We start from the raw sequence: 23,136 nt of genomic DNA on the forward strand, positions 1-23,136 counted from the left end.
TCTCTTTTGCACTTCCTTGACTGCATCAGAAAAGAAAGGTGCCCACGGTGCAGACATCCACAGGTGTGGACCTCACATGACCTCTCCACCATCAGGCCACCACGATGGGCACCATGCGGATGCTGCCAAATGCGTGCACAATGAAAAGCACAATTGAACACTCGCTGGGGCCTGAGGTCACGCGTGAATTAAAGTGTCGGTCGATGTCAGATTCCATGCGCAAGGCTCGGGTCAAGAGGGTCACATCACAAGCATTGCACAAGCTTAACCACACGGCAAATAGAGAGCCATCACTGAGGTGGTAAAAAGGGCACCTCACCGACGAAAAGACCACGAGCAGCCACACTGAGATCTGAAGCGCAAGTTAAAACCCTTGGAAGGTGACAACGAGAAATCAAAAAGTAACAACCAAGAACTTTTACAATGGCACCAATCAAAAACTTCAAGAGAGAGAAGGAACCTTTATGTGTACGGAACATAAAGGATAGTTAGTGGGGAGAGAAAAAAATTTAGGAGGGCAAAGGAATAAAGGGATGGACGGGTATGGGTGTACTGGGTGTGGAAGGAGGGATAGGGGAGAAAAAAAGGAGAGGGCAGAGAAAAAAATGAGGGTGGGGGGGAGGGCGAAAAGGAGAGAATAATTTTTTTTGTCATATTTCCATGATGTGTCATTCGGGTCTCAACATCACGGATCACGGATCGACCACAACGAGGTGAACCTTCTCGATCCCCCGAGAACTTAATTTACCCCGATTGTACAACAAAGGGAATCAAAGAATATACTCAAAACATCGTGAGTACCGAGTCAGGAATCTTAACTAGTAACTAGTGCAAAGTGAACGGTCCAGTGACCCTTACCGGTGTAGCGTGTAGGACCCGTTGCGTTTTAGGCGCATCGTGGCCCAGATGGATCGGAGGAGGCGCTTGGAACACACTTTCGGTGCCGGTGGGGGTCTCGACCGGGAGAACCAGGACTTCTGACCACGGGTCCAGCGAATTGGCTCGAAACGTGCACTCGATCGGACCTGTTGTCCTGTTGCACGATGTCCCGGTTATGGCGAACAGCCAGCCGTCCCCTCGTCACGTACTCTCGGAATTCCCAGCGCAGGGTCCAGAAGGTGCGGCGTTGACCGGAGGGGACTCGCAGCAGCAGTTGGTGCGCACGGACGGGATGATGTGGCATTCCGCCAGCGGCACAAGCTCGGGAAGATCGAGATGGTGGGATGGATCAGGGCGGGAGTAGGAATCTCCAATGGAATTTGGAGGAGGGAGGGCGACCGTGGGTCCCGCCCGCTGCTTCCTTTCTCCCTTCCTCCTGCAGCTCCTCCATAAACTGGAGGATTGGTGCTTTGCGGGAGCAGGGTGTTGCATCGTAAAGTGCGCTGTTCTTCAGGCTCAGGTGAACGTTAAGCTGGGTGTCCAGTCTGCTAGCACGAGTCGGTGGTCGTTAAGGATCCCACGGTGGCTTTTGTGAAGAGTAGGTGAACCACCTCCAGCACCCTCAACGTGTGGGGAATTCCTGCCAATATATATCACCTTTAGCTTATGGTGTAGTACTGTAGTGATTCATTGGAAATTGTTTTTCTAAAGCGAGTTCACCTGCTTCCGACGGAAGCGACAAGGGGGTGGGGGGGCAGGGTTGGGAGATTTGGGATCAAGTGTACTTGCGCACCATGTGGACGATGATTTGTTAATATCCTTATTGTTCAACAGCCACAATTATTCCCACGTTATTGTGGGGGTTGGCTTGGGGAATCTGGAACAAATTCTTTCACGAACCGGATGGCCAGGCCTGACGTTCGACTAAGATTATGGCAGGGATTTGGAATTTTCAATTTGTTCATGGTTCCAGCGATAGCTCACCTACTCTTCTTGAAGGACACCGTGAGAGACACCAACTAATGCTGGCAGACGGGACGCCCAGCTTAACATCCATCTGAGAAATGGCACACACATTGATGAATCACTCTGCCTGTGAAACACGAGGATGACGGCTCGGTCGGAATTCGAACCCAGACAAGACAACTTAGAGGAGAGTGTGCATACCTCGAGGCCATCCTAGCAGCCCCCCCCCCCCCGTGTTAATATTATTATCATGATGTCTTTATCATTGGACAGAATTGATCGATTAATTTGTGGTGAGAATAATTTTTAGGAAAAATATAAGTTGGATGATATGAAAGCTGGAGTCGGGATTGGAGGAAGATGTATTGTTGTGGGGCCGGGTCTCGGTGGCAAGCACGACCGCTAGGGGGAGCAGTAGAGTCGGCTCCATCGAACACCCGGAATTTAGGTCGTACCTTTCAGATAAATCCAAAAGGTCACGGGTCCCTTATCGGACCGAAGATCGCCAATAGGTCGACCACGTGGGATTGGGTCAATTGCCAATTTCAATATACCTAAATACCCACGTCGTTCAAACTACCGGGGAAATTCACCCTCGGCAGGATCTGCGCGATTAGGGCCGTTACCAAGCCGGATCCGAGTCGTACCCCGAGCGGAGAGTACCAGAATCCTGCCGGGTCGATTGCACGATAACGGCAACAATGACCTTCCTAATCCCCAATACGCACCGTGGTAAACCAATGGTAGAAAGGACAAGGATGAGTTGGTACATTCAACAAAATGGGGAATTTATTTAGAACAATTATTGGGGAACGAGGGGAGCACGGAAGGGCAGAGTTATCCGAATATAGCAAGGCAAATAATGTACAAGGAACACAGGCAGTTAACAATTTCTACTTATCAGACAGGGCCCATGGACACACACACACACACACACACACACACACACACACACACACACACACACACACACACACACACACACACACACACACACACACACACACACACATACACACGGACCCTGTCGGGTCTTTATTGAAGGCCTCCAGCTTGAAGAAAGGTGAGCTGGAGACCAGAGCTTGCTTGGACCTGTCCGCCTCGTGCGGTCTTCGACGTTCTGGCTCGGCGGGACTCGAACCCGCAACAACGATGCCACTCCAAGCGCCAGGGATGGAGGGTGAAGGACGGACGCCAACCAGCACGAGGGTGGACAAGGCAGTGAGCGCCAGCAAGCAAGGCCAGGCGATCTGGGACGATCCGGCAGAAAAACCCCAACTACTTTGTCGGATCGTGCTGAACAATTATATTCACTCCCCGTCCAGGGGGGAGGGGACTCCCTCTCATCACCCCCACCCCCCCTTACTGGATGGTTTTGGCGAGCGATCCACTCGTTACCCCTGTGATTTGCCAAAAGGGGCGCCAAGTCCGCTGATTGGACCAGGGGGCGTGGCGGGCGTCACGGCGGACCTTTCCTCAAACAGAAAGATGAGTAATATTGTCCTGCGTTGGCTACCATTGGCCGAACGATGGCAAACTCGCTCGCATCTCTCTGATTGGTCGAGAGAGAGAGACGCCAAGTCCTTCGTTGAACTCCGCCCACCGCGAGCGTTATGGCGTCAGGATGGAGCGAAGGTGTTGTTGTTGTTGTAGTTGAATATGTAAAAGAAAACCCTGACTATCAAAATAGCTCCGCAGCGCACGAACATTTAATCACCCATTAGACACAGGGGATGGATTCTAACTATACACATATACTGTACTTAACGAAATAACTGAGCTACGGGGACCTGTCTGTTATGTGCTCATGGCTGCCAGATTCATAACAGTATCAACAACCCAAGGTATGCTGATGATACCACTCTGTTGACAGAAGGTAAAGAGAACTTAATAGAACAGCTGCGGACAGTGAAGAAGGAAAGTGAAAAGCTGGTCTTTATTTAAACCTCAAAAATATGAAAATCTTGTCAATGATGACATCGACATGTTCAGAAGGGGTGTGTTCCTTTACCAATCAGATTTTCCAGTGTTCAGCAAGTAGCTCGCTTAAATCGAAAGAAATAAATGTGTGTGTGTGTCTGTCTGTCTGTCTGTCCTCCATAACTCCAAAACCATGAAACCGAATGGCCTGAAACTTTGCATGCACACTAAGGGAACTCCAAAGGAGTGAATGTGTGTAAATTGGGTGTTTGGGTTAATTAAAACACCCTTTATCAAGATATAATTAACGGCCTTATTTAATTATATCCTTTATCAGGCGCATTCTCGGCCCCTCGCTGGGGTCTTAAATCGTCATTTTGCTTGTCCTACTCAACAATGCCTTGACTTGGAACACGCCACAATGGTTTCTTTACGATAAAGTGCTCAAAATGTTTTTTGTTTTTTTTCGCTTTCCTCACTGATATCATCGAATGCCTTGTCTACATAACTAGGAATCACTCCATACATTGCTTTTGGAAGTGCTATCATGCATGAAATGATGCGATTTTCCAGGATCTACCCTCACGGAATAATTAATGGATGTAATTTAAATATAATTTGAGTTTGGAGAATCAGGTCAGGTCAGGTATGAGAGCATGCGCCGGAGCAGTGCGTCGCTGCGTCCACTTCCTGCCGGTACTCCAGGGACCTCCGTCTGGCCATCCCCCAGGTAGATGCCTGGCCCATCCCTATCTCCTTGAGATGTTGATCAACCTGCTGCAACCACGAGGCACATGGTCGGCCCATTGGCCTCCTCCACTCAAGAGGCTCCCTCGCTGAGAGAATCTGGTGAGCAGGATCAACATCACAAAAATGAGCCACATGTCCATACAGCCGTAGATGACGCAAGCATGAGTTGGTGGTATGAGAGCAGATGGCAGGAATTTGTAATTTGCAGACCATCAAGCAGATGGTGGCAAACCCTATCAATAATTATCCAAGCAAAGACCTTGCCTGGCACTGAGAACAGCATCACCCCTCGGTAGTTGTTGCAGTCCTGGCGACTATGCAGGTAACAAATCTCATTTGAGTCTCTCTCAACAACCGCTCGTTGGACACAAAGTCCAACCAGCGATCGCCAAGGATTCTCTGAAGAGACCTGGTACCAAAGGAATTAAGTCTCCGTCTCAGATCTCTGGTCAGAGTCTAAGTCTCACATCTGTAGGGCAAGACTGGAAGCACCAAAGACCTGAAGACTCGGACTTTCGTCCTCATGCACAGGTACCGACAGCTCCACACCCCATGATCCAGTGAATCCATGTTTCCCCAGGCTCGACCAAGACGTCGATTGACCTCTGGCTCACAGCCAGCAGAGACATGAATAACACTACCAAGGTAAGCGAATCTCTCCGTGACCTCAACATCCCCACCACAAACAGACACAGAGAGGACAGCAGCATCCAAGATGTCATTGATAGCCTGGATCTTAGTTTTGACCCAGGAAACCCGCAATCCCAGCGGCTCCGAATCCTCATTCAGCACCTCGAGGGCCCCCAAAAGAATATCCAGAGTGTCTGCAAAGATGACTGCATCATCTGCAAAATCAAGGTCAGAGATCTTGACATTCCCAAACGATGCACCATAGCTTGATCTCTCCAACATCCTCCAAAGAATCCAGTCCATACTAGTGATCAAAAGTGTGTGGGACAGTACACACCCCTGATGAACTCCAGTAACAACTGGAAATAAGTTGGAGATTGTATCACATCTCATAGCACTCTCAGTACCAGAGTACAGTTCAGAGATCAGATTGATCAGTTTTAGTGGCACCCCACGAAGACCAAGAATCCTCCAGAGGGAATCCCGATTCACTGAATCAAACGCTTTGCAGAGATCAACATAGGCTGTAAGCGGCCCCTGCCAAAACTCTCGTCTGCGTTCGATGAGGACCCGAAAGGCAAGGATACGGTCAATTGTTGACCTCTTTGGTGTAAAGCCTGATTGCTCTCGGTGCTGCTGCTCAAGCAGGTGGTGGCAAACCCAATCAATATTATCCAAGCAAAGAAATTGCCCGGCACTGAGAGCAGCATCTCCCCTCGGTTGTTGTTGCAGTCCTGACGATCACCACTCCTTTTCCAGAGGGAGATGACAAGGCTCCTCTTCCAGTCAGTTGGGATGGTGCCTGTGTTCCAGGCATAGCACAGAACTGCATGCAATGACACGAGTACAGCATTTCCACCAGCCTGGGGAAGTTCAAAATGATGCCACAAATCCCAGGAGCTTTAACCCATTTCAAGTGGTTCACCGCAAACTGCATTTGCACAAATGAAGGTGAATCACAGTTGATTGGAGGGTCAGCAATAGGGATAGCAACACCCCTGACATCCAACTAGACAGTTGGTGGATCACCGTAGTACAGCCACTCAAAGTAACCGGCCCAGCGGGCCTTCACTTCAGACTCCTCTGTCAAGAGCGTGCCACCCTCCGCTCTAACTGCAGTAGACCGAGGGACGGGCTTGGATGAACGCAATGCGCGAATTCCCCTGAAAGCAGGACGAGAATCACTTGACCACAGGTGATGCTCTACCCCCTCAAAGATTCCTCGCACATAGGCCTCCTTGTCCATCCTCAGCGCACGTACAGTTTTACGCCTCCACTCCCTGAACAGCTCAGCTCTGCCATTCAGCCTGGCCCTGCGACTGATCAACGCCATCCGGTGTCCTTTGAGAGAAAATTCTTTCTTCGCCCTTCGATGAGTTCCAAGACATCCACCGGCAACATCAAGGACGGTGGTCTTTCCATGCGGACTAAATATGAATTAAATAACTTCCTCTCAGCTCATGCTGCCATCAGATCACGTGGACTAAACGATGGAAATCTGAAAATGTTAAGAAATCGGCGATGTTTAGTTCTTTTTGATGGGTACGTGCCATAACCGATCACCTAGTCATCGCCTGTCAAGCCAGTCGTTCCTTGTCAACCATTTCATTGGAGTGCTTGCTTGAGTGCTGAAGCCACTTGCCGAGCGCCCTACAGTCGATGGTGGTGCAGTTCGTGTCCAGATCAGGATTGGCAGTCCTCCCTCGAGGTCAAGGTTATATGGTTTCCCTTTGCGAGTTTCAAAGCAAAATATATTTGATAACACCCGATTTCCGAGCCGTTTGCCATGTTAATACGTTTTCTAAATTACCGAGCCAAATTTTTTCCACCTGTCACACGATTGCCACCTGTTTATGAAGATTATTGTTTCTGCACATCTCTGGACTGTGTCATCACACTGACTCCAATTTGCCGATTCCCGAAAAATTGACGATGTCGTGTGTGCGTGTACATTTTTTTTTGTATACCTTGTTGAGGCTCGTGTGAGAGCTAACACACAACGCACAGCAAGGGGGTCATGAAGCAAGAGGGGCGGGAGTGGGAAGGACAAAACAGTGGGGGAACAGAGACATTAGGAGATCTGTGGAAGGGAGAGAGATGGGGTGGGAAATGTGGGGAATACAAGATGGACATTACAGGGACTTTCAGGAAGGAAAGCAGGGAATTTGAAGGAGGTGGGCTTGGGTGGATAATCGGGGGCAGAAAAGATTGAGGATTTGGATGGGGGATGATAAGAGGTGGTGGTGAATGGCTGTTTTGAAGGCCTGGAGGGAAGAATGGGAAAGAATAGAGTGTGGGAGTTTATTTCAAAGGCGGGAAAAAAGAGGAATGAAAGAGTGAAGGTGAGCAGCGATTCGTGATTTTGGTAGTTTTACCAGAAGGGGGTTGTTGGCGGACCTTGAGCGCCCTGCGGAAATGTGGTGGGGACAAATCGCAGAGAGAGCAGGGAGTGGGGGGCGAGGCTGGTGCGGAGACGGTAGAAGACAGAAAGACCACCGACCAGCCTGCGGTGAGAGAGTGAGAGGCCCAAAGACTTAGCCTCATTGTGGGAGATGCCAATGATATGAAATGCCTTGGTTTCCACAGCATGAAGCCAAGAAAGGTGGGAGGCAGGAGCACCAGCCCAGAGGGGAGAGGAGTACTCCATCAGGCTGCGGACGAAAGCTTTGTCAGTGGTCAGGAACTCAGGTGGGCCGAGGAAGGACTTTGCAAGGTGGGCCAAGGAGGTGGAATGACTTTGAAGGAGGAAGGAATTGTTCATTAAGCATAACATTTTCTCTCGGCTAACTGACCATCTCCATCCATCTCCATCCATCTCTCTCTGTCTCTCGGTGATGTTTGTCTCTGGAAGTGTCCGTGTTTGCCTCCCGATGGTGTTTACCTCTGGACATGTCCTGGTGGTATTAATCTTCAGGCGGTACTTGTAGCATGACTGGTAGAAAATGGATTTCAGACATTATTTTGTTTCCATCTTCACTGTTAGTCTATGCAGAATCATTTTGATGAGACCATATGAATCACAATTCATGCTCCATCGCACATCTTCCTTCTCTTCCTCTCATGTCATGCTGCCATTCCTCCCCCCACTCCTCCTCATTCCCACACCCCTCGTTCTTTCCCCTCCACTTCACTCACCCCCTCTCTCTCTTTCCCACCTCTTTTTCTCCTCCCTCTAAGTATTCCTGTCAGCAAAGCGATGGGTGGTATTTGTTGGTATTTATTAACATGTTACATCAGGTCATTGGAAGGATTAGACCATCATGCATGACATAATAATATTGTCAGGGATCTGGGGTTCGAGGCTTGCCACGTGGAGCAGCACTTGGGTCCCTCCCAAACGCCTGGACCTGAGGCCGCCGGGCACAGATAACTCCGTGCACTGGCAGGTTGCTGAGCAACCATGAACACCAATTAGCACGCACTGGCAGGTTGCTAAGCAACCATGAACACAAATTGGTATGGTCAATCCGGGCAGGGTTACACTACTTTGCGTGATATCTTACCTGTGGACGGCTGGCTAATTGGTGTCATGTGCCCTCAGCGCACATTCAGGTTACTGCCGAGCGTTGCAGTAAGCACCACAAAGGTTAACGGGAATCCGCAGCAGAGCACCACGGCCAAAACACCAATCTTGATGAGGTTGAAATCAACTTTAATATCACTCATCACACAACGCGCCCAACTGAGCCGAAACCATGCTTGCCCGGAATGGCCCCTGCATGGTAACCCCATGCCCACACAGACACTGAGGACAGAACATAATGGCGTAACCACTTTTTTCATCATTTTCTTTTGTTTTCGCGCCTATCTATCCACTATCATTCTCGGTGTTATGTATAACGAAAGTAGGTGACAGTAACTGGCAACAAATACTGGGGAAGAGTACATAAGCTTAAACAAAAATACTTAAATGGTCACTTAACATGTGGGAGGTCACAGAAATCATGCACTCATAGTCAGGTATGTTGAGACCATCACCGGGTAGACTGCCCTCCGGTCTTGGGTATTATTCTGCCCCATGATAGTATTTATGCGAGCATTGTGACCACAATATGGTTCTAAGCATCCAAAATATAATCCTTGAAGTGTTTGGGCTGGTAGCGCAGACAGTTGGAGCATCTTGGTGTCCAGCCAGTTGGGGACACCGTTGGATGATCCTCACAGGTGTCACGAATGGTCTCAATAGATTGGGAGCAATCAGGTCCATGGGTGTTAAGTTTCGGCGATGTACCAGAACCAGGATGTAGTACTTGGCTGATAGGGATTGGCAAGGATCCAGCACTGTTGTTGGGTGAAGACAACTCATTGGGGATGAATGGGGGATCTGGTGGTTTTGTTAATGGTTGAAGGAAAATGTCCTCGGTATGCAGTGAACCACCATGCACCCGATTGCGAGGGAGTGGAAGCGCATCCTTCCGGTAGTGGACTGCTTGATCATGGGGTGGGGTGCGCTGCCGCTGAGCAATGCAGCACACTGGTGGCACCTCGAGGTTACTTGGTCAATTGCTCTGTCCAAGTCAAGAGCGTAAAAATAGCGGTGAATCACAGATCTGAGTTGATGGCAACTCGGATGATCCAGTTGAATGTGTAATGCTGTAAGTAAGCCATTGACCACCTGATGTGGGACAATGATGCACTCACATGCCGAGAACAAGGTCTTGTCCCGACGGACTACAACTAGACCATCATTGGAAACTGAAGCGACCTGGAGGTATCGCTTGACGTCCTTGATGTTGGTTGCTTTCTTTGATGGGTGGGTGCCCTGAACCAATTGGGTATGAGTCCGCATTAGGTCTGCGCACTCTGCCTGGACTGCCTTCCAAGCAGTTCTGTTGGTAAAGGGCAGTTTGGTACGGCTGGAAATGATGTCTTGGGCTGACACATGCAGGACGATGGCCTCCTCCTCGTATCTCATGAAAGTACAAATTTGACAGGAGGTGTCGGCACAGTCTGGTGCATTGCAGCTGGCAAAATCAGATGGGGCGTTGGCAGATCCTGTGAGGTGCCGTACGGTCGCCTGATAACGTCTGACGGTTGACAAGAATGTGGATATACGAGGGCTTGCTGAAAACTCACCATGACAGAGCTTCTCATAAGCTTGTACGCATGGCTTTCTATCTGTGAGGATGGATGCATGATGTTTGGACTGGATAATGAAAGGACTGAAGTGTTTTACCTATGCAGTGATGGAAAGAGCCTCCACCTCACATGACAACCAGGTAGGTTGGCGCCCGCGTAACTTCGTGCTAAAGAAACCCGCAAGGTGAGGTCTACCATTACGCGTGATGTACAGAGTGGATCTGATACTGTGTTTTTTACGGAACCATCTGTCACAATCCATAGCTGATCACGAGGACGAGGAAGAGTAACTGTATGGGTCAAAGCAAGAGTGCCTTGGGCTCTCTGGAAAGGAGCATGTAACTCATCAGTCCATACAACTCTGTCCAGTGATTGGCATCCAGCCACAGCATCAACCAAGGGGGATAAGAGAGTGGAGCAGTTGGGGATAACACGAGCGAGAACCTTGTATGCTCCGAGAAAGGATCTCATTCCCCTGACCTTCTCAGGAGCCAAACAAGTGGAGAGCATAGCCACATGATGTGGTCCTGTAAGGGACATGGTCCTGTAAGGGACCCGTGCCTTCCGGACTTATCCGAGGGTCATGACCTAAATTCCGGGTGTTCGGTGGAGCCGACTGTACTGCTCCCTCTAGCGGTCGTGCTCGCCACCGATACCCGGCCCCGCAACAGTAGTACCTCTTCCCAGCTTGATGGAGGACATGTCTCCCCTCTGGGTTGGCGCCCCTGCCTCAAATCTTCCTGAGCTCAACGCTGTGGAAACTAAGACCTAAAAGATCATCCCACGTTGTAGCTTAGTCTATGGCCCATCACTTTCACATCGCAGACACGTCTCTGTCTTCTTCCACCTCCTTTCTGGTCTTGGGCCCTCTGTTCCTTCCCTGCTTTGTCCGCTCCAGGTTTCTGCAGAGTGCACACGGTCCACCATCAACCCCCTTCTGGTGAAACTCCCAAAATCCATGATCACAGCTCACCTTCACTCATTCATTCCTCTTTTTCCTGCTTTTGGAATCAACTTCCACATTACCCTCAATCTCATTCTTCCTTCCAGGTCTTCAAGACACCTCAAACCACCCTCCCCCATCCAAAACCATGATCTTTTCTACCACCGTTAACCCCCACCCCAAGCCCACCTCCATCCAAATTACCAGTTTTTCCTTCCTGAGAGTTTCCTTCTGTTTCCATCTTGTCCACCCTGTGAATCCTCCCCTGCCAATCTTTCCTCCCCACTTCCCTTTTATTGTCCAAGTCTCCATCTAGTTTATCTTTAAACCCCACTGTTGGTGTTTCCCCCTCTTTCTTTTGTTCCTTTTGTCCGGTTGCGTCCTGATCCGTTCAGTGTTCTCGCTCTTCCATGAGCCTTGGCTTCGTATACAGAGAAGCCCTTTTAAAAAAAAAACCTCGTCCATTGTCTACTAATCTTAAGCTCCACCATTCCACAGCTATCTTTAATAGAGGCAATCTTTGTAACTGCTTTTACGGTGCAAGGTATTTAATCGATCAATGCATGCATGGCCTTGCTGAAAAGTGCGTTGTCTGACAAATGATCCATCATTGAAAGTTAGTTGTTCTTGCTTGAGTATAGACAGGGTTGTGAGTTCACAGTTCCATTTGTTGAGTTTCTGTAATTTAGTGATTTCAAGTTAAAGTCCTGACCCAAATTGGAAGGCAACTGCAAACCATCCAGTGCATTTTACTGCTGCTTTGCCGGTATAAATCCCTTTCGGAGGGGTCACCATTTCGATCTGCTGTGGGGCTAATAACCACCATGAATTACCCAGAGAACGGAAAGACAATTCCTTTGTTTTTCCAGCACAAAGGCCAAACTCCTGCACAAATGTAATCGATCCATCCCTTCCTTTCACTCATTGTTGAGGACCTTTCGTGTGACCTTCTCATTAGCAGATCAATTGGCATCTCATTGATGATGTCGTTGGCTGCTCCTGAAATCAGGCCCTCCTGTGGATGTTTTACATCCCATCATTCTGCATTTGAATCAGGAACGTTTGACGTCGGTCACAACCAGAGGCACACTAACCGACAAGGAGGTGATAGACAAATGGCACCCGTCCATGTAAATGAGCTCTCAGCGGATATTTTTCCCAGGTTGTGAAACAAATGGTGGTCATCACCCTAAAATTGCTCGCAAACCTTCACAGCAGCTCGTTTATCTTTGTTGGCTTATCTTCTCTCTGGGAAAGTCAATACTGTACTGCAACTTTTAACTTTGAAAGGACCTGGTGCCACATTATATCACCACTGCCTGGTGTTGGCTCAACAAATACTAGTCACGCGTGATAACCTTCATGATCCTCTTGTAAATGCCGCTCGTCCGAGACCATAAAATGAAGCCAGAATTCGAGGAGTGCAACCCAAGGATCCTGATTGATAAGTGACGTCATGATTGGCATTAGTGCAGAAAGACAGCACAGCTGACAACGGCTCTGAGTGAGTTATAGCATCGTTCGTCGATGGGACGACAAGACTTTTGCTTTCCCACATATGATGTGTTGTGAGGGAGGTGGGTGTCCGGCCAGTCCGGGAAGTTTGCGTCCACAGAATCGTGGAACTGGGTTCCTTCTTCTACTGGGAGTTTTCTCACACTGCTTACATGTGATCTACAAAGTATCCAATATGTATTGTTACTTGCTTAGGAAGGGGTGGGGCCCACCTGTGTGTATGGGAATGGGTGCGACCCCTTGTATAAAAATATCCGTTTTCTCAAGGCAAAATGCCATGTATCTGTGCTGTGTTATTATACCCTGACAACAGACATGTTCCATGGGTTGGGGTGGGGAGGCACACCTGATGCAACTGTCTGTTACGGCAGGAATTTGGAATTTGTTCCAGGGTGCCGTTGACATCTCGCCTATGCTTCGCGAAGGTCACCGTGAGATCTTTAACGTCCACCATTGGATGGAAGAATTGAAGAGAATGTGGAAGTTAGTTCCACAAGCAGGAAAAAAAACAGAGGAACAGGTTCAGGGAGTTTCAGCAGAAGGGGGTCGATGGTGGACGGTGTGAGCCCTGCAGAATGCAGAAGCCTCGTGGGGAGAGGGTGGGGGTGTGAGGGAGGAAGGGGAGCAAAGCACAGAAAGAGCAGAGGGTGTAAGACCAGAGAGGAGGCGGTAGAAGACAGAGAAACCACCGACCTGTCTTTGATGAGAAAGTGATATGCCGATAGACTCGGTTCCAACGTGAGAGATTCTAATGTTGTTGTTCGTCTTTCGGCTGCTCCCGTAAGGGGTCGCCACAGCGGATCATCCGTTATGATCCGCATACTGATTTCGCACAGGTTTTACGCCGGATGCCCTTCCTGACGCAACCCTGGTCGCCTCTTACGACACAGGGATATGGATTGGGTTTCGCCATGATTCCGGGCTGCCCTACATCCTCTCATAGCGCGGCCCAGTGCAGAGCACCCGTCTTCAAGCGATCCTCTGAGTAGCCGGATTACAGGCGCACGCCACTACGCCCGGTCTGTGAGAGATTCTAATGATCCTGAATATATTTATTTGATTTCTGACATTTTTTTTCCTTTCTCCTCACTGGCCTCACACTTATGATTATCGAGCTGAAGGTTACTCGTTCTCTTTTGAATCGTTCCAATTGACGGTGTGCTCGAGCTGGACAACCAATTGGTACTCCTGATGACGTCATGGAGGGATGGTTTTGAACTATGTTTCTGAGGAGAAAGCTCAGTTGAGGAGTTTGAGGTGAGAATCTGGAGAGAGGAGCGAGGAGAGCATGTGTACTGTTCCTCCCCACGGAAGCCCTCACCAGACGTCCTTATCGTAGCTTCGCCGGAGTTCTTTACACCACTCCCAGTGGAAGGAGGAACCCAGCTCCATGATTCTGTGGACACAAACACCGAGTTTTCCCAGACTGGCCGTAGACCCACCTCACAACACATCGTGTGTGTGAAAACTGAAGCCTATTCGTCCCATCGATTCGAGGTTCGGGCGCATCGCTTGGCTCGACCAAGCCTGAACCACCCCTTTGTTTTTATTTTATTCTTCTCACATCTCCTAACTCTTTTTCTTCTTCTTGAGAGCCCATGTCATTCAGGATACGTTAAGTTAGATGAAATCGACATCTTTATACGTAGTTTATGAGCGTGACTTGTCGTCGTCCTCTCCTGTTCTTCTTCATTTCTCCAACTGCTGTTTTATGTGCTTCCTGTCCTGGTTTCTTTTACACATTTTAGTCAACTTTGTTTGGCTTATCTGGAATTTAAATTCCTGATAAGGTATTGTCATCGCACACCATCTGTCCATCCGTCCGTCTCCTTTTTCTACTTCGCCGGCCAAACAGCTGGGCCGATCCGGCTGATATGTGTTAGTAACGCTCCACTCCTGACTGGTAACAGGAGTTGCAACGCTCGTTCCGGTCACTTGACTTTAAGTCGGTCAAAATGGCTGACTCAGTAAATTTCTTCAAAAATCTTCTTCTTCTCCAGACACAATAGTCAGAATGATACCAAAATTTGGGTTGCAACAATTAGGATAGGGTCCTGATGTTAAATTGTGGAAGCCATGCTGATCAGGTGACCGGAAGTATGTCAAAATGGCGGTCACACAAATTCCTTCCAAAATCTCCTCCTGATCCATCAGTCAGAATGCCACCAAATTCAGGTTACAACATTAAGCCAAGGTTGGGATGTTAATTAAATTGTGGAAGTCATGTCAATCACTTGACCGGAAGTGTGTCAAAATGGCCGAATTCTTCAATTTTTGGGGAAATCGCATAAATTCCTTCCAAAATCTTCTCCTGATCCATCAGTCAGAATGCTACCAAATTCGGGTTACAACATTAGGCCAAGGTTGGGATGTTAATTAAATTGTGGAAGTCATGTCAATCACTTGACCGGAAGTGTGTCAAAATGGCCGAATTCTTCAATTTTTGGGGAAATCGCATAAATTCCTTCCAAAATCTTCTCCTGATCCATCAGTCAGAATGCTACCAAATTCGGGTTACAACATTAGGCAAAGGTTGGGATGTTAATTAAATTGCATAAGTGTGTCAAAATGGCCTAATTCTTCAATTTTTGGGGAAATCGCATAAATTCCTTGAAAAATATTCTTCTCCAGACTCGTCATTCAGAATGCGATCAAATTTGGGTTACAACATTAGGACAGGGAGGGTCCTGATGTCAAATTGCGGTGGCCATGCCCATCACCCGACCGGAAGTGTGTCAAAATGGCAGACTTGGTAAATGTTTGGGAAAATCATGTAAATTCCTTCAAAAACCTTCCTCTCCAGACGCACCAGTCAGAATGCTTCCAAAGTTGGGTTACAACATTAGGACAGGGAGGGTCCTGATGTCAAATTGCGGTGGCCATGCCCATCACCCGACCGGAAGTGTGTCAAAATGGCAGACTTGGTAAATGTTTGGGAAAATCATGTAAATTCCTTCAAAAACCTTCCTCTCCAGACGCACCAGTCAGAATGCTTCCAAAGTTGGGTTACAGCATTAGGCCAGGGCCCAGATAAGCTACAGGTCCAGTGGTCCTATTTTTTTTCTTATCCTTTTCTTTTCTGGGATCGATCACTTCTCCATGCATGAGTAAATTGCCAGTGGACACAGCGTGAGTTAGGTTCTCAGCATGTGCAACCAAATTGAGAATCGTAATGTTTTACGAACTGCCATTTAGCGAGTGGCTAGTTCAAATGAAAGTGTTCATGCTCAAGCCTTCTTGCAGAGTGTTCACTCTGGCATCACCAGGTTCAGGTCCTGTAGGATCTGACGAGTGAACGTTACATTGGCTGACAGGAGTGTGGATCGAACCCAACACCAGTGACTGCATTACATTGGTATAAGGAGTTTAGCATTCCAACCCTGTCGTATTGGACCCTCCCAAGAGAAATTATTAATTTGATTTGGGTGTCAGGAAAATTTCAGTTCGGGTTTAAATTGAACGCAATTCAACGAAAACTTTATTTTCTTCAAATTTGGCGTTGGGTCAACGTTTATATAAAAAAAATTCTTTTGAAATGCTATGGATGAGGATCACATCCCACGTGAGGATGGGCATTTGTTGGATGCTGTGGCACCGCCGTCAAGCATATGGAGTGAGCACTCGGATGCATAAAGCTTCTTCACCATGTGACATACCAGTGAAAGAACTGCTGGAGAGTGAAGAAGGGACATTTTCTGGATTTAGTGAGCAGAGGGAGCAGAGCATGGAGGTTCGATGATGAAGTTATTGCAGATGATGGAGATGGTGGAAAGTATGAACAGACAGATGGGAGAAAAGATCGATAACAGCATGGAAGGAATGAAAGAAATGAAAGAACATATGGGAGGGATAAAAGAACAGATGAGGGAGATGGAAGAACGACAAAATAAAATGGCAGTGGAGAGTCAGATTGAAATGGATAGTAAAATGACTTAACTTACTGAGGGAATGACAAGGATGGGAATTGATATTGGAGATTAAATTTAAGTAAATCAGAAACCATCCATCCAGTGGGACCAAACTCTGTGCAGAGCGTTGGTGCTGCCGAAGCAGTCTCCTTGGCCATTGGAAACAATCCTGGACGGGTCGCCACTCCGACACAGTATACCAGCATGCTGGCACTCATTTTGCTAATCTCAGAAGGATGACAGGCAGAATCAACCCCACCTGGTATTAATTCAACATCTGAGTGGGATTTGAACTCAGGATCCCAGGATCCTCGGCTCACCACCCTAACCATTAAGCCAACACCAGGCATAATTGGAAACAAATGGGTGAAATACATGTGGAAGTGGGTGGGTTAAATTATAGAAGACATGGGGAATATATAAGTGAAGTGTGAGCTGATGGCAGGTGATGTTAGGAAGTGCACGAGAGTAAAGAAAAAATGATTGCTGACCAAATTTCACAATGCCTCCTGCTGCTCATCGTCCAAACCTTCCCTACACCAGTTTAGCATGTCTTTAGTTTCGCCTGGGCAGATTTTTCTGTGTAGTGGAGCTTCCTTGTGTGGCTGACGACCTAACGACTGGCTTTCTCATCGAGGCAGTCTCTGTAATCGGGACGCAGTCAGCTAACTTGACGCCATTTTCTCACCACACATCATTGCTGATGGAACTCTGATTTTTGATAATGAAGAGAAATGGAGAGATAGATTCAAGACAAAGGTTAATCTGTCCTACTTTTTCATTGTGGTTGCGAGTTACATCATTGCTGGGAGCAGGGCTGTGCCACTGCTGCAGTGAAAACTCAGACAAGACCAGACAGCTCAAAGGTAAGTAGGCTACCTGTGCATCACCTTGTAAGGACTTTCATATTGTGTGCACGGCCCCATATCATCCACTTTGACCACAACCGCTATACCGCAGCTGGTGTGGAGACCGAACACGCCAGAGATTAACTCCTTCAATGACCACACTTTTAATTTGTCTACAAAACACACTCGAATGGAGAATGAGCTTTGCACTCCAAACGCGGTCTAAAATACCTCGGTTATTTAGATCATTCTTTTAGGGTGTCCTCACTTAATGTCGTCCCGGTTAACGTTGTTTCGTTATAATTTCAATAATAATTAGAAACCAAGGTTTCAAAGAACCTCGTGATTATTTACCCATAACTACGCATTTTGTCGTCGGATGCTATTACCATGAATGTTTTTTTTGGGGGAGGAGAGAAAACTGTCATCTCAACAGCCACTAGAAGCCTTCACGTCACAGCAACCAAGGGAGGAGGAGGAGGAGGAGGAGGAGGAGGAGGAGGAGGAGGGAGCAGCAGCCTTGAAGGTCCCCCAGTCAGCTTTACTCGCAAAAATCCTGTCCTTGCAGACAGGTTAAACTCCCTCTCCCCCCACTTCTGTGATGTCCATGACATGTATTATTTTGAATTGTAATACCACCTTCCACCAGGTGGCACGGCACGAAGACATATTTACATCATAATATAATGGGCGTAAGCCTGGAACTTCGAACATACTTTTCTCCGAACATATTCTGTTCATGCTTCCTAAATCTTCACATTATGTGTTCCATGTATTTACGCAGGTGATAGCGGATTCAAAAAATCGAATATAGATAGAATTTTCAAAGAGGGAATCGATGACGTCACAATCAGCAGCGTCCGGCAGCAAACCGACGGCCGGGTCCCAGACGACGTGCTTTACTTTACTAAGTCCTTGAGTTCAGGGCGTTTGTTCAACTCAGCATTTACGACTTTTATCCTACCATGTTGTTAATCTTTTCATGGAGGTAATTTAGAAACGATGAATATGTCAAATCGTTCGTGTTACTCATCCTGCACGATGTGTCAAGGCCAACAATCTAAAGTGACCGGTCTCAAACGCTACCATGGGCACCCAGACATGCCACCAATATGAACTGAGCTGTTGAATGCGGCGCAAAACATCCAAAGAGACTACCATAACAGAGTATTGTGATCCGTCCTGTCCCCCATACCTGTCGTAGACGGGTATATGCTACTAGAGAGAATTGGGGTCCTCCTCCCGTCCCGAACCACCGGGGCTATGATTTTTCTGTTTTTCACCACCTAAAACCAACACCTCTGGTACAGACACAAGTTTTTAACTCCTTTCGTCCAGCAGTTCAGGAGTTTATAGAAGTCAAACGCTTCTCGTAATGTTAACCAACCTCCAGGAGTATTATTTCATTTTTTGCAAGTCGATCTTCATGATGTTCATCACACTCGGCATTTCTGCTTTGTTGTGTTCTCTTTGGCGGCACAATGTTATTATTAACCTCCGTTGGACTTTGTCTGAAACGGGAGCTCATGGATTGGGTCTCGTGCGTCCGTCCGTCTGCAGCCATATCTTGGAGATGTATGAATCAATTGTGTTCAAACTTGTCACAAAGACGACACATGGTGGTGCACATATGCACATTATTTCCTTTGGGGACTCGATCAAAGATGGCCGACTGGCGGTCGTTTGAGTTGTAAAAAAAACTCGATGTTGAACACGTCCTCAACCATTTCTCAGACATGCATTTACCAATCTTGTTCAAGCTTGGCACAAAGATAATGAATGATGGCTTATATAAACACATCATTTTGTTTTGGAGATCAGATCCAAGATGGCCGACTGCGATCATTTTGTTACTTATGCAATCTTGCCCAATCGTAAGCAATATTCCTTGCCACATGACCACTCAAGTCAGTTGCACATATACATCTTCTTCTTCTTTCGGCTGCTCCCGTTAGGGGTCGCCACAGCGGATCATCCGTATGATCCGCATGGTGATTTGGCACGTTTTACGCCGGATGCCCTTCCTGACGCAACCCTGGTCGCCTCTTACGACACAGGGATGCACATACACATATGGGTAGCCAATTAACTCCAGATAGCCCCCATGGTTTTAGTAATTTTGCTATGACATTTAATGTCTTTTTCTCCTTGTTAAAACATGTTTTTCCTGGCAGTTACAACTTTTGGGAGAATCCATGTTTTTTTTACGGTGAAAGACCTACCGTGCGCACCCCGAGTACAACCGCCAGTTTTCAACTCATTCCGTCCACCAGTTCATGAGTTTATAGAAGTCAAGCAAACAAACACACATACACTTCTCAAGTTACGAATAGTATGATGATCCCAATTTAATCCTCCAAGGGTTATCAATCAACCTGAGATGGTTTGCATGAGAACGATATGACCATTCACACAAAATGGGTGATATTAAGATACCAGGCAGGAAAGTCCCAGGTCTATTGGGCAGCAGAACGGGTCCTGAGAGGGAGCGCACAGTAGGGAGAAATAAGTACCGACAGTCACGCACTCGAAGGAACTCTGGTCTCGTGTGCAGTTTGAAAACCCAGAGCAACAGTTGTCAGAACCAACCAGCAGAATTAACTGTCTGTTCATGTTGAGTTCCAGAGCTAAAGGTAAGTCCTTATGGCCAATCACCAACCAAGACCCCACCAATCACAGACAGAATGGTATTGACATCCTCCCCCCCCCCATATTGATGGATAGTTACTGGGGAAGGAGCCTTCTCCTTGGGTCAGTGGGAAAATGTCATATCCCCCCTCCCCATTCACCCAGAACCTGCTCGGTTTGACACAGGAGCCATGAGACAAGACATCCTTCACCGCTTCTAGCCACTAAAGTTTACAACACCATCTGCCAGCAGTAGAAGAACAAACTCGACGACTTATCCCAATCCACATGTCCTTAATACATGGTTCAAAAGTCCTATAATCTATACAGACACAAACGGGGGTGTATGCCTCAATTATAATAACTGAACCCACCTCCGACAAACGTTGCAATATGTTAGAGATGTACAGAATTGAGAAAACTTTGAGAGTGTGAAAATTCGAGCAGGAATGAGTTATGGGGCGAATTTCACATACAGTTGTCATTCTGTGTAAAAGAAAATGGAGGTGAGGGTAGGGTGGTGGAAAATGTCAGAAATACAATTTTGTAGCAAAGGAAGTGGATGCAATACTTGGTGTTTGTCTGGTGAGGTACGAAGGACGTCCATCATCCTGCTCATCAATTTCCCCGTTTTTCCTTGTGAAAACGAAAAATATTAAACTTTTAAACATGTTTATGAAGTTTTAGCCACCAGCCACCCCAACACTTCACTTTTGCTCTCATTTGCTTTGTTCTAGATGCAACAAATGTGGTTATAATTACGTTTCTGATAGTATTTCAATGTTGGTGGATTTGATTACTTGTGGCCTCGATTATAAAACCTTGGTTATTGGACAATTTTTGGATTAATCAATAAATTGAAATGACCTTCCATGGCTCACCAATTGAAGGGCTGTTTAATTCCACTTTAAACGTGACAATTTTAGGGTTCCGCTGGGGTCTTTTTTGAGGAGGGGAAGAGGGGGGCGGGCTATTCCACGTCTGCTTCACGACCAGCAATCTGGCCGAGGCACAGCACTGTGTTCACTCCTGTAACTAGAAGCACGCGATGGAACACAGAACAAACGGCTCGCTTGTTGGCCATAAGAAAGCAGCAGTATTCCACCGGCGCCTGCAGAACTCGCTCTCTGTGTAGTTCGTGTAACTCAACTCGAAAGGGCAGTCTGGTGGCACCAAGGGCGTGCGTGGAAAGGCAGTAGAGTCAAGCATCCAGGTCCTAGCAAATGATGGGCGCGTTCGTTCTCTGTAACATCAAAACTTTAGCACAATCAGAAGGTCCAAGCAGTTCGCATTAACCAACTGGCCGCACTCTTGTTTAGCTGGGATCCGAACAAAGATAGTCATGATTACCTCGAATAACTCTCTTCTCTGTACTTTTTAAGTATCTAATGATATGAACAACAACAAACGCCATTTTTTCTACTTCTTTTTTTTTCCCATTGGCTGTTAGGGTTAGGGTTAGCTTAAGCTTCACATTTTAGGTTTTTGCCTGGCCTGTGACCGTTCCTCTCTGACCCTTTGGCTTATGATTTAGGAAACCCAAGTTGAAATCCTATATCGACATATACCATGTCCATGTGTTTGTCAATTTTCTAAGGCAATTGTATTTCATGTAAAAGTACACTGATGTCTATTTATGTCTTTGTCCTGCTTGAATTTGTTTACCTACGCCACCGAAGGTGGATGGAGGTCATGTTTTCACCTTTCTCTGTCTCTGTCTGTCTGTCTGTCTGTCTGTCTTTAAGCACAATATCTCAAAAAGCTGTGGACAGATTTGGATGAAACTTGGTGGACATGTTGGGTGTGTGAGAAGGACAAATCAAATAGATTTTGATGAAGATCCAGATCCGATAATTTTTAAAGTGATTCTTCACCATTGAGAGATGTGGCCAAAAAAAAATATATATATATATATATATATATATATATATATATATATATATATATATATATATATATATATATAGATATATATTTATATATATATATGAAGATATCTCAAAAAGTTATTGACGGATTATGACAAAACTTGGTGGATGAGTTGGTTCGGTGACGAGAACAAGCCAATTAGATTTGGGTTCAGATCCGGCCTATCGTTGGGATATAAAACGTAAACTATTCAGCCTGGCGGAGGTATGCGCTCTACCAAGTGCCGTTCTAGTATAACAAGCTGTCTTTGACCAATGCAATATATATATATAATATATATATATATATATATATATATATATATATATATATATATATATATATATATATATATATATCTGTTGATCTTCTTTCGGCTGCTCCCGTTAGGGGTCGCCACAGCGGATCATCCGTTATGATCCGCATACTGATTTGGCACAGGTTTTACGCCGGATGCCCTTCCTGACGCAACCCTGGTCGCCTCTTACGACATAGGGATAAGGATTGGGTTTCGCCATGATTCCGGGCTGCCCTACACCCTCTCATAGCGCGGCCCAGCGCAGAGCACCCATCCTCAAGCAATCCTCCAACCCAAGCCTCCGAGTAACCGGATTACAGGCACACGCCACTACGCCCGATATATATATATATATATATATATATATATATATATATATATATATATATATATATATATATATATATATATATATATATATATATATATATATATATATATATATATATATATATATATATATAGTATTTACATTCAGGAGAAAGACATTTTAAAACGATACTTTTTCCAGCAATTCAAAGGATGTTTGTAGATAGGCTGAATGAACCAATCAATACACTGCATGGGATTGTAAACCTGTAATCTCAGCATCACGAGTTTTCTGCTCAGTTGGAAAACACTAAACAGGCCAACCCTCAAATTTTTATTTGGGACTCATTTTAAATTCAAACCATTTTTATTCTGGAGTCAGTTGAGCCATTTTTAAACTTGACATGTTGCCAACACTTCAAACCACAGGAATCACTCAGAGAGAGCCAGGGAGGTGTATTCTTTACAACAATGGAAAAAATCAAACATCAGCAAGGTATGTGGATATTGACTCTTTCAGAAGCTTGAACCAACGAACACAATATTGTTCTGCAT

General features: G+C 46.6%; 1 protein-coding gene and 1 long non-coding RNA gene across 4 annotated transcripts in view; one reads left to right on the top strand and one right to left on the bottom strand.

Annotated features, from left to right (window-relative positions):
* The window catches only part of MOB2 (MOB kinase activator 2), a 75,102-nt gene extending 73,921 nt beyond the window's left edge, over positions 1-1,181 (bottom strand). Inside the window, exon 1 of the mRNA XM_085880766.1 lies at positions 859-1,181. Within this exon, the coding sequence (XP_085736892.1) occupies positions 859-896 (38 nt within the window). The 5' untranslated portion in view covers positions 897-1,181. The remainder of the gene's footprint in view (positions 1-858) is intronic.
* Positions 1-23,136, top strand: part of LOC147025855 (uncharacterized) — an 86,680-nt gene that overhangs the window by 36,466 nt on the left and 27,078 nt on the right. The window lies entirely within an intron of this gene.

Source organism: Eptatretus burgeri, chromosome 5, assembly GCF_056783735.1.
Source record: "Eptatretus burgeri isolate ZD-2024b chromosome 5, Ebu_testis_v1, whole genome shotgun sequence".
Taxonomy (NCBI): domain Eukaryota; kingdom Metazoa; phylum Chordata; class Myxini; order Myxiniformes; family Myxinidae; genus Eptatretus; species Eptatretus burgeri.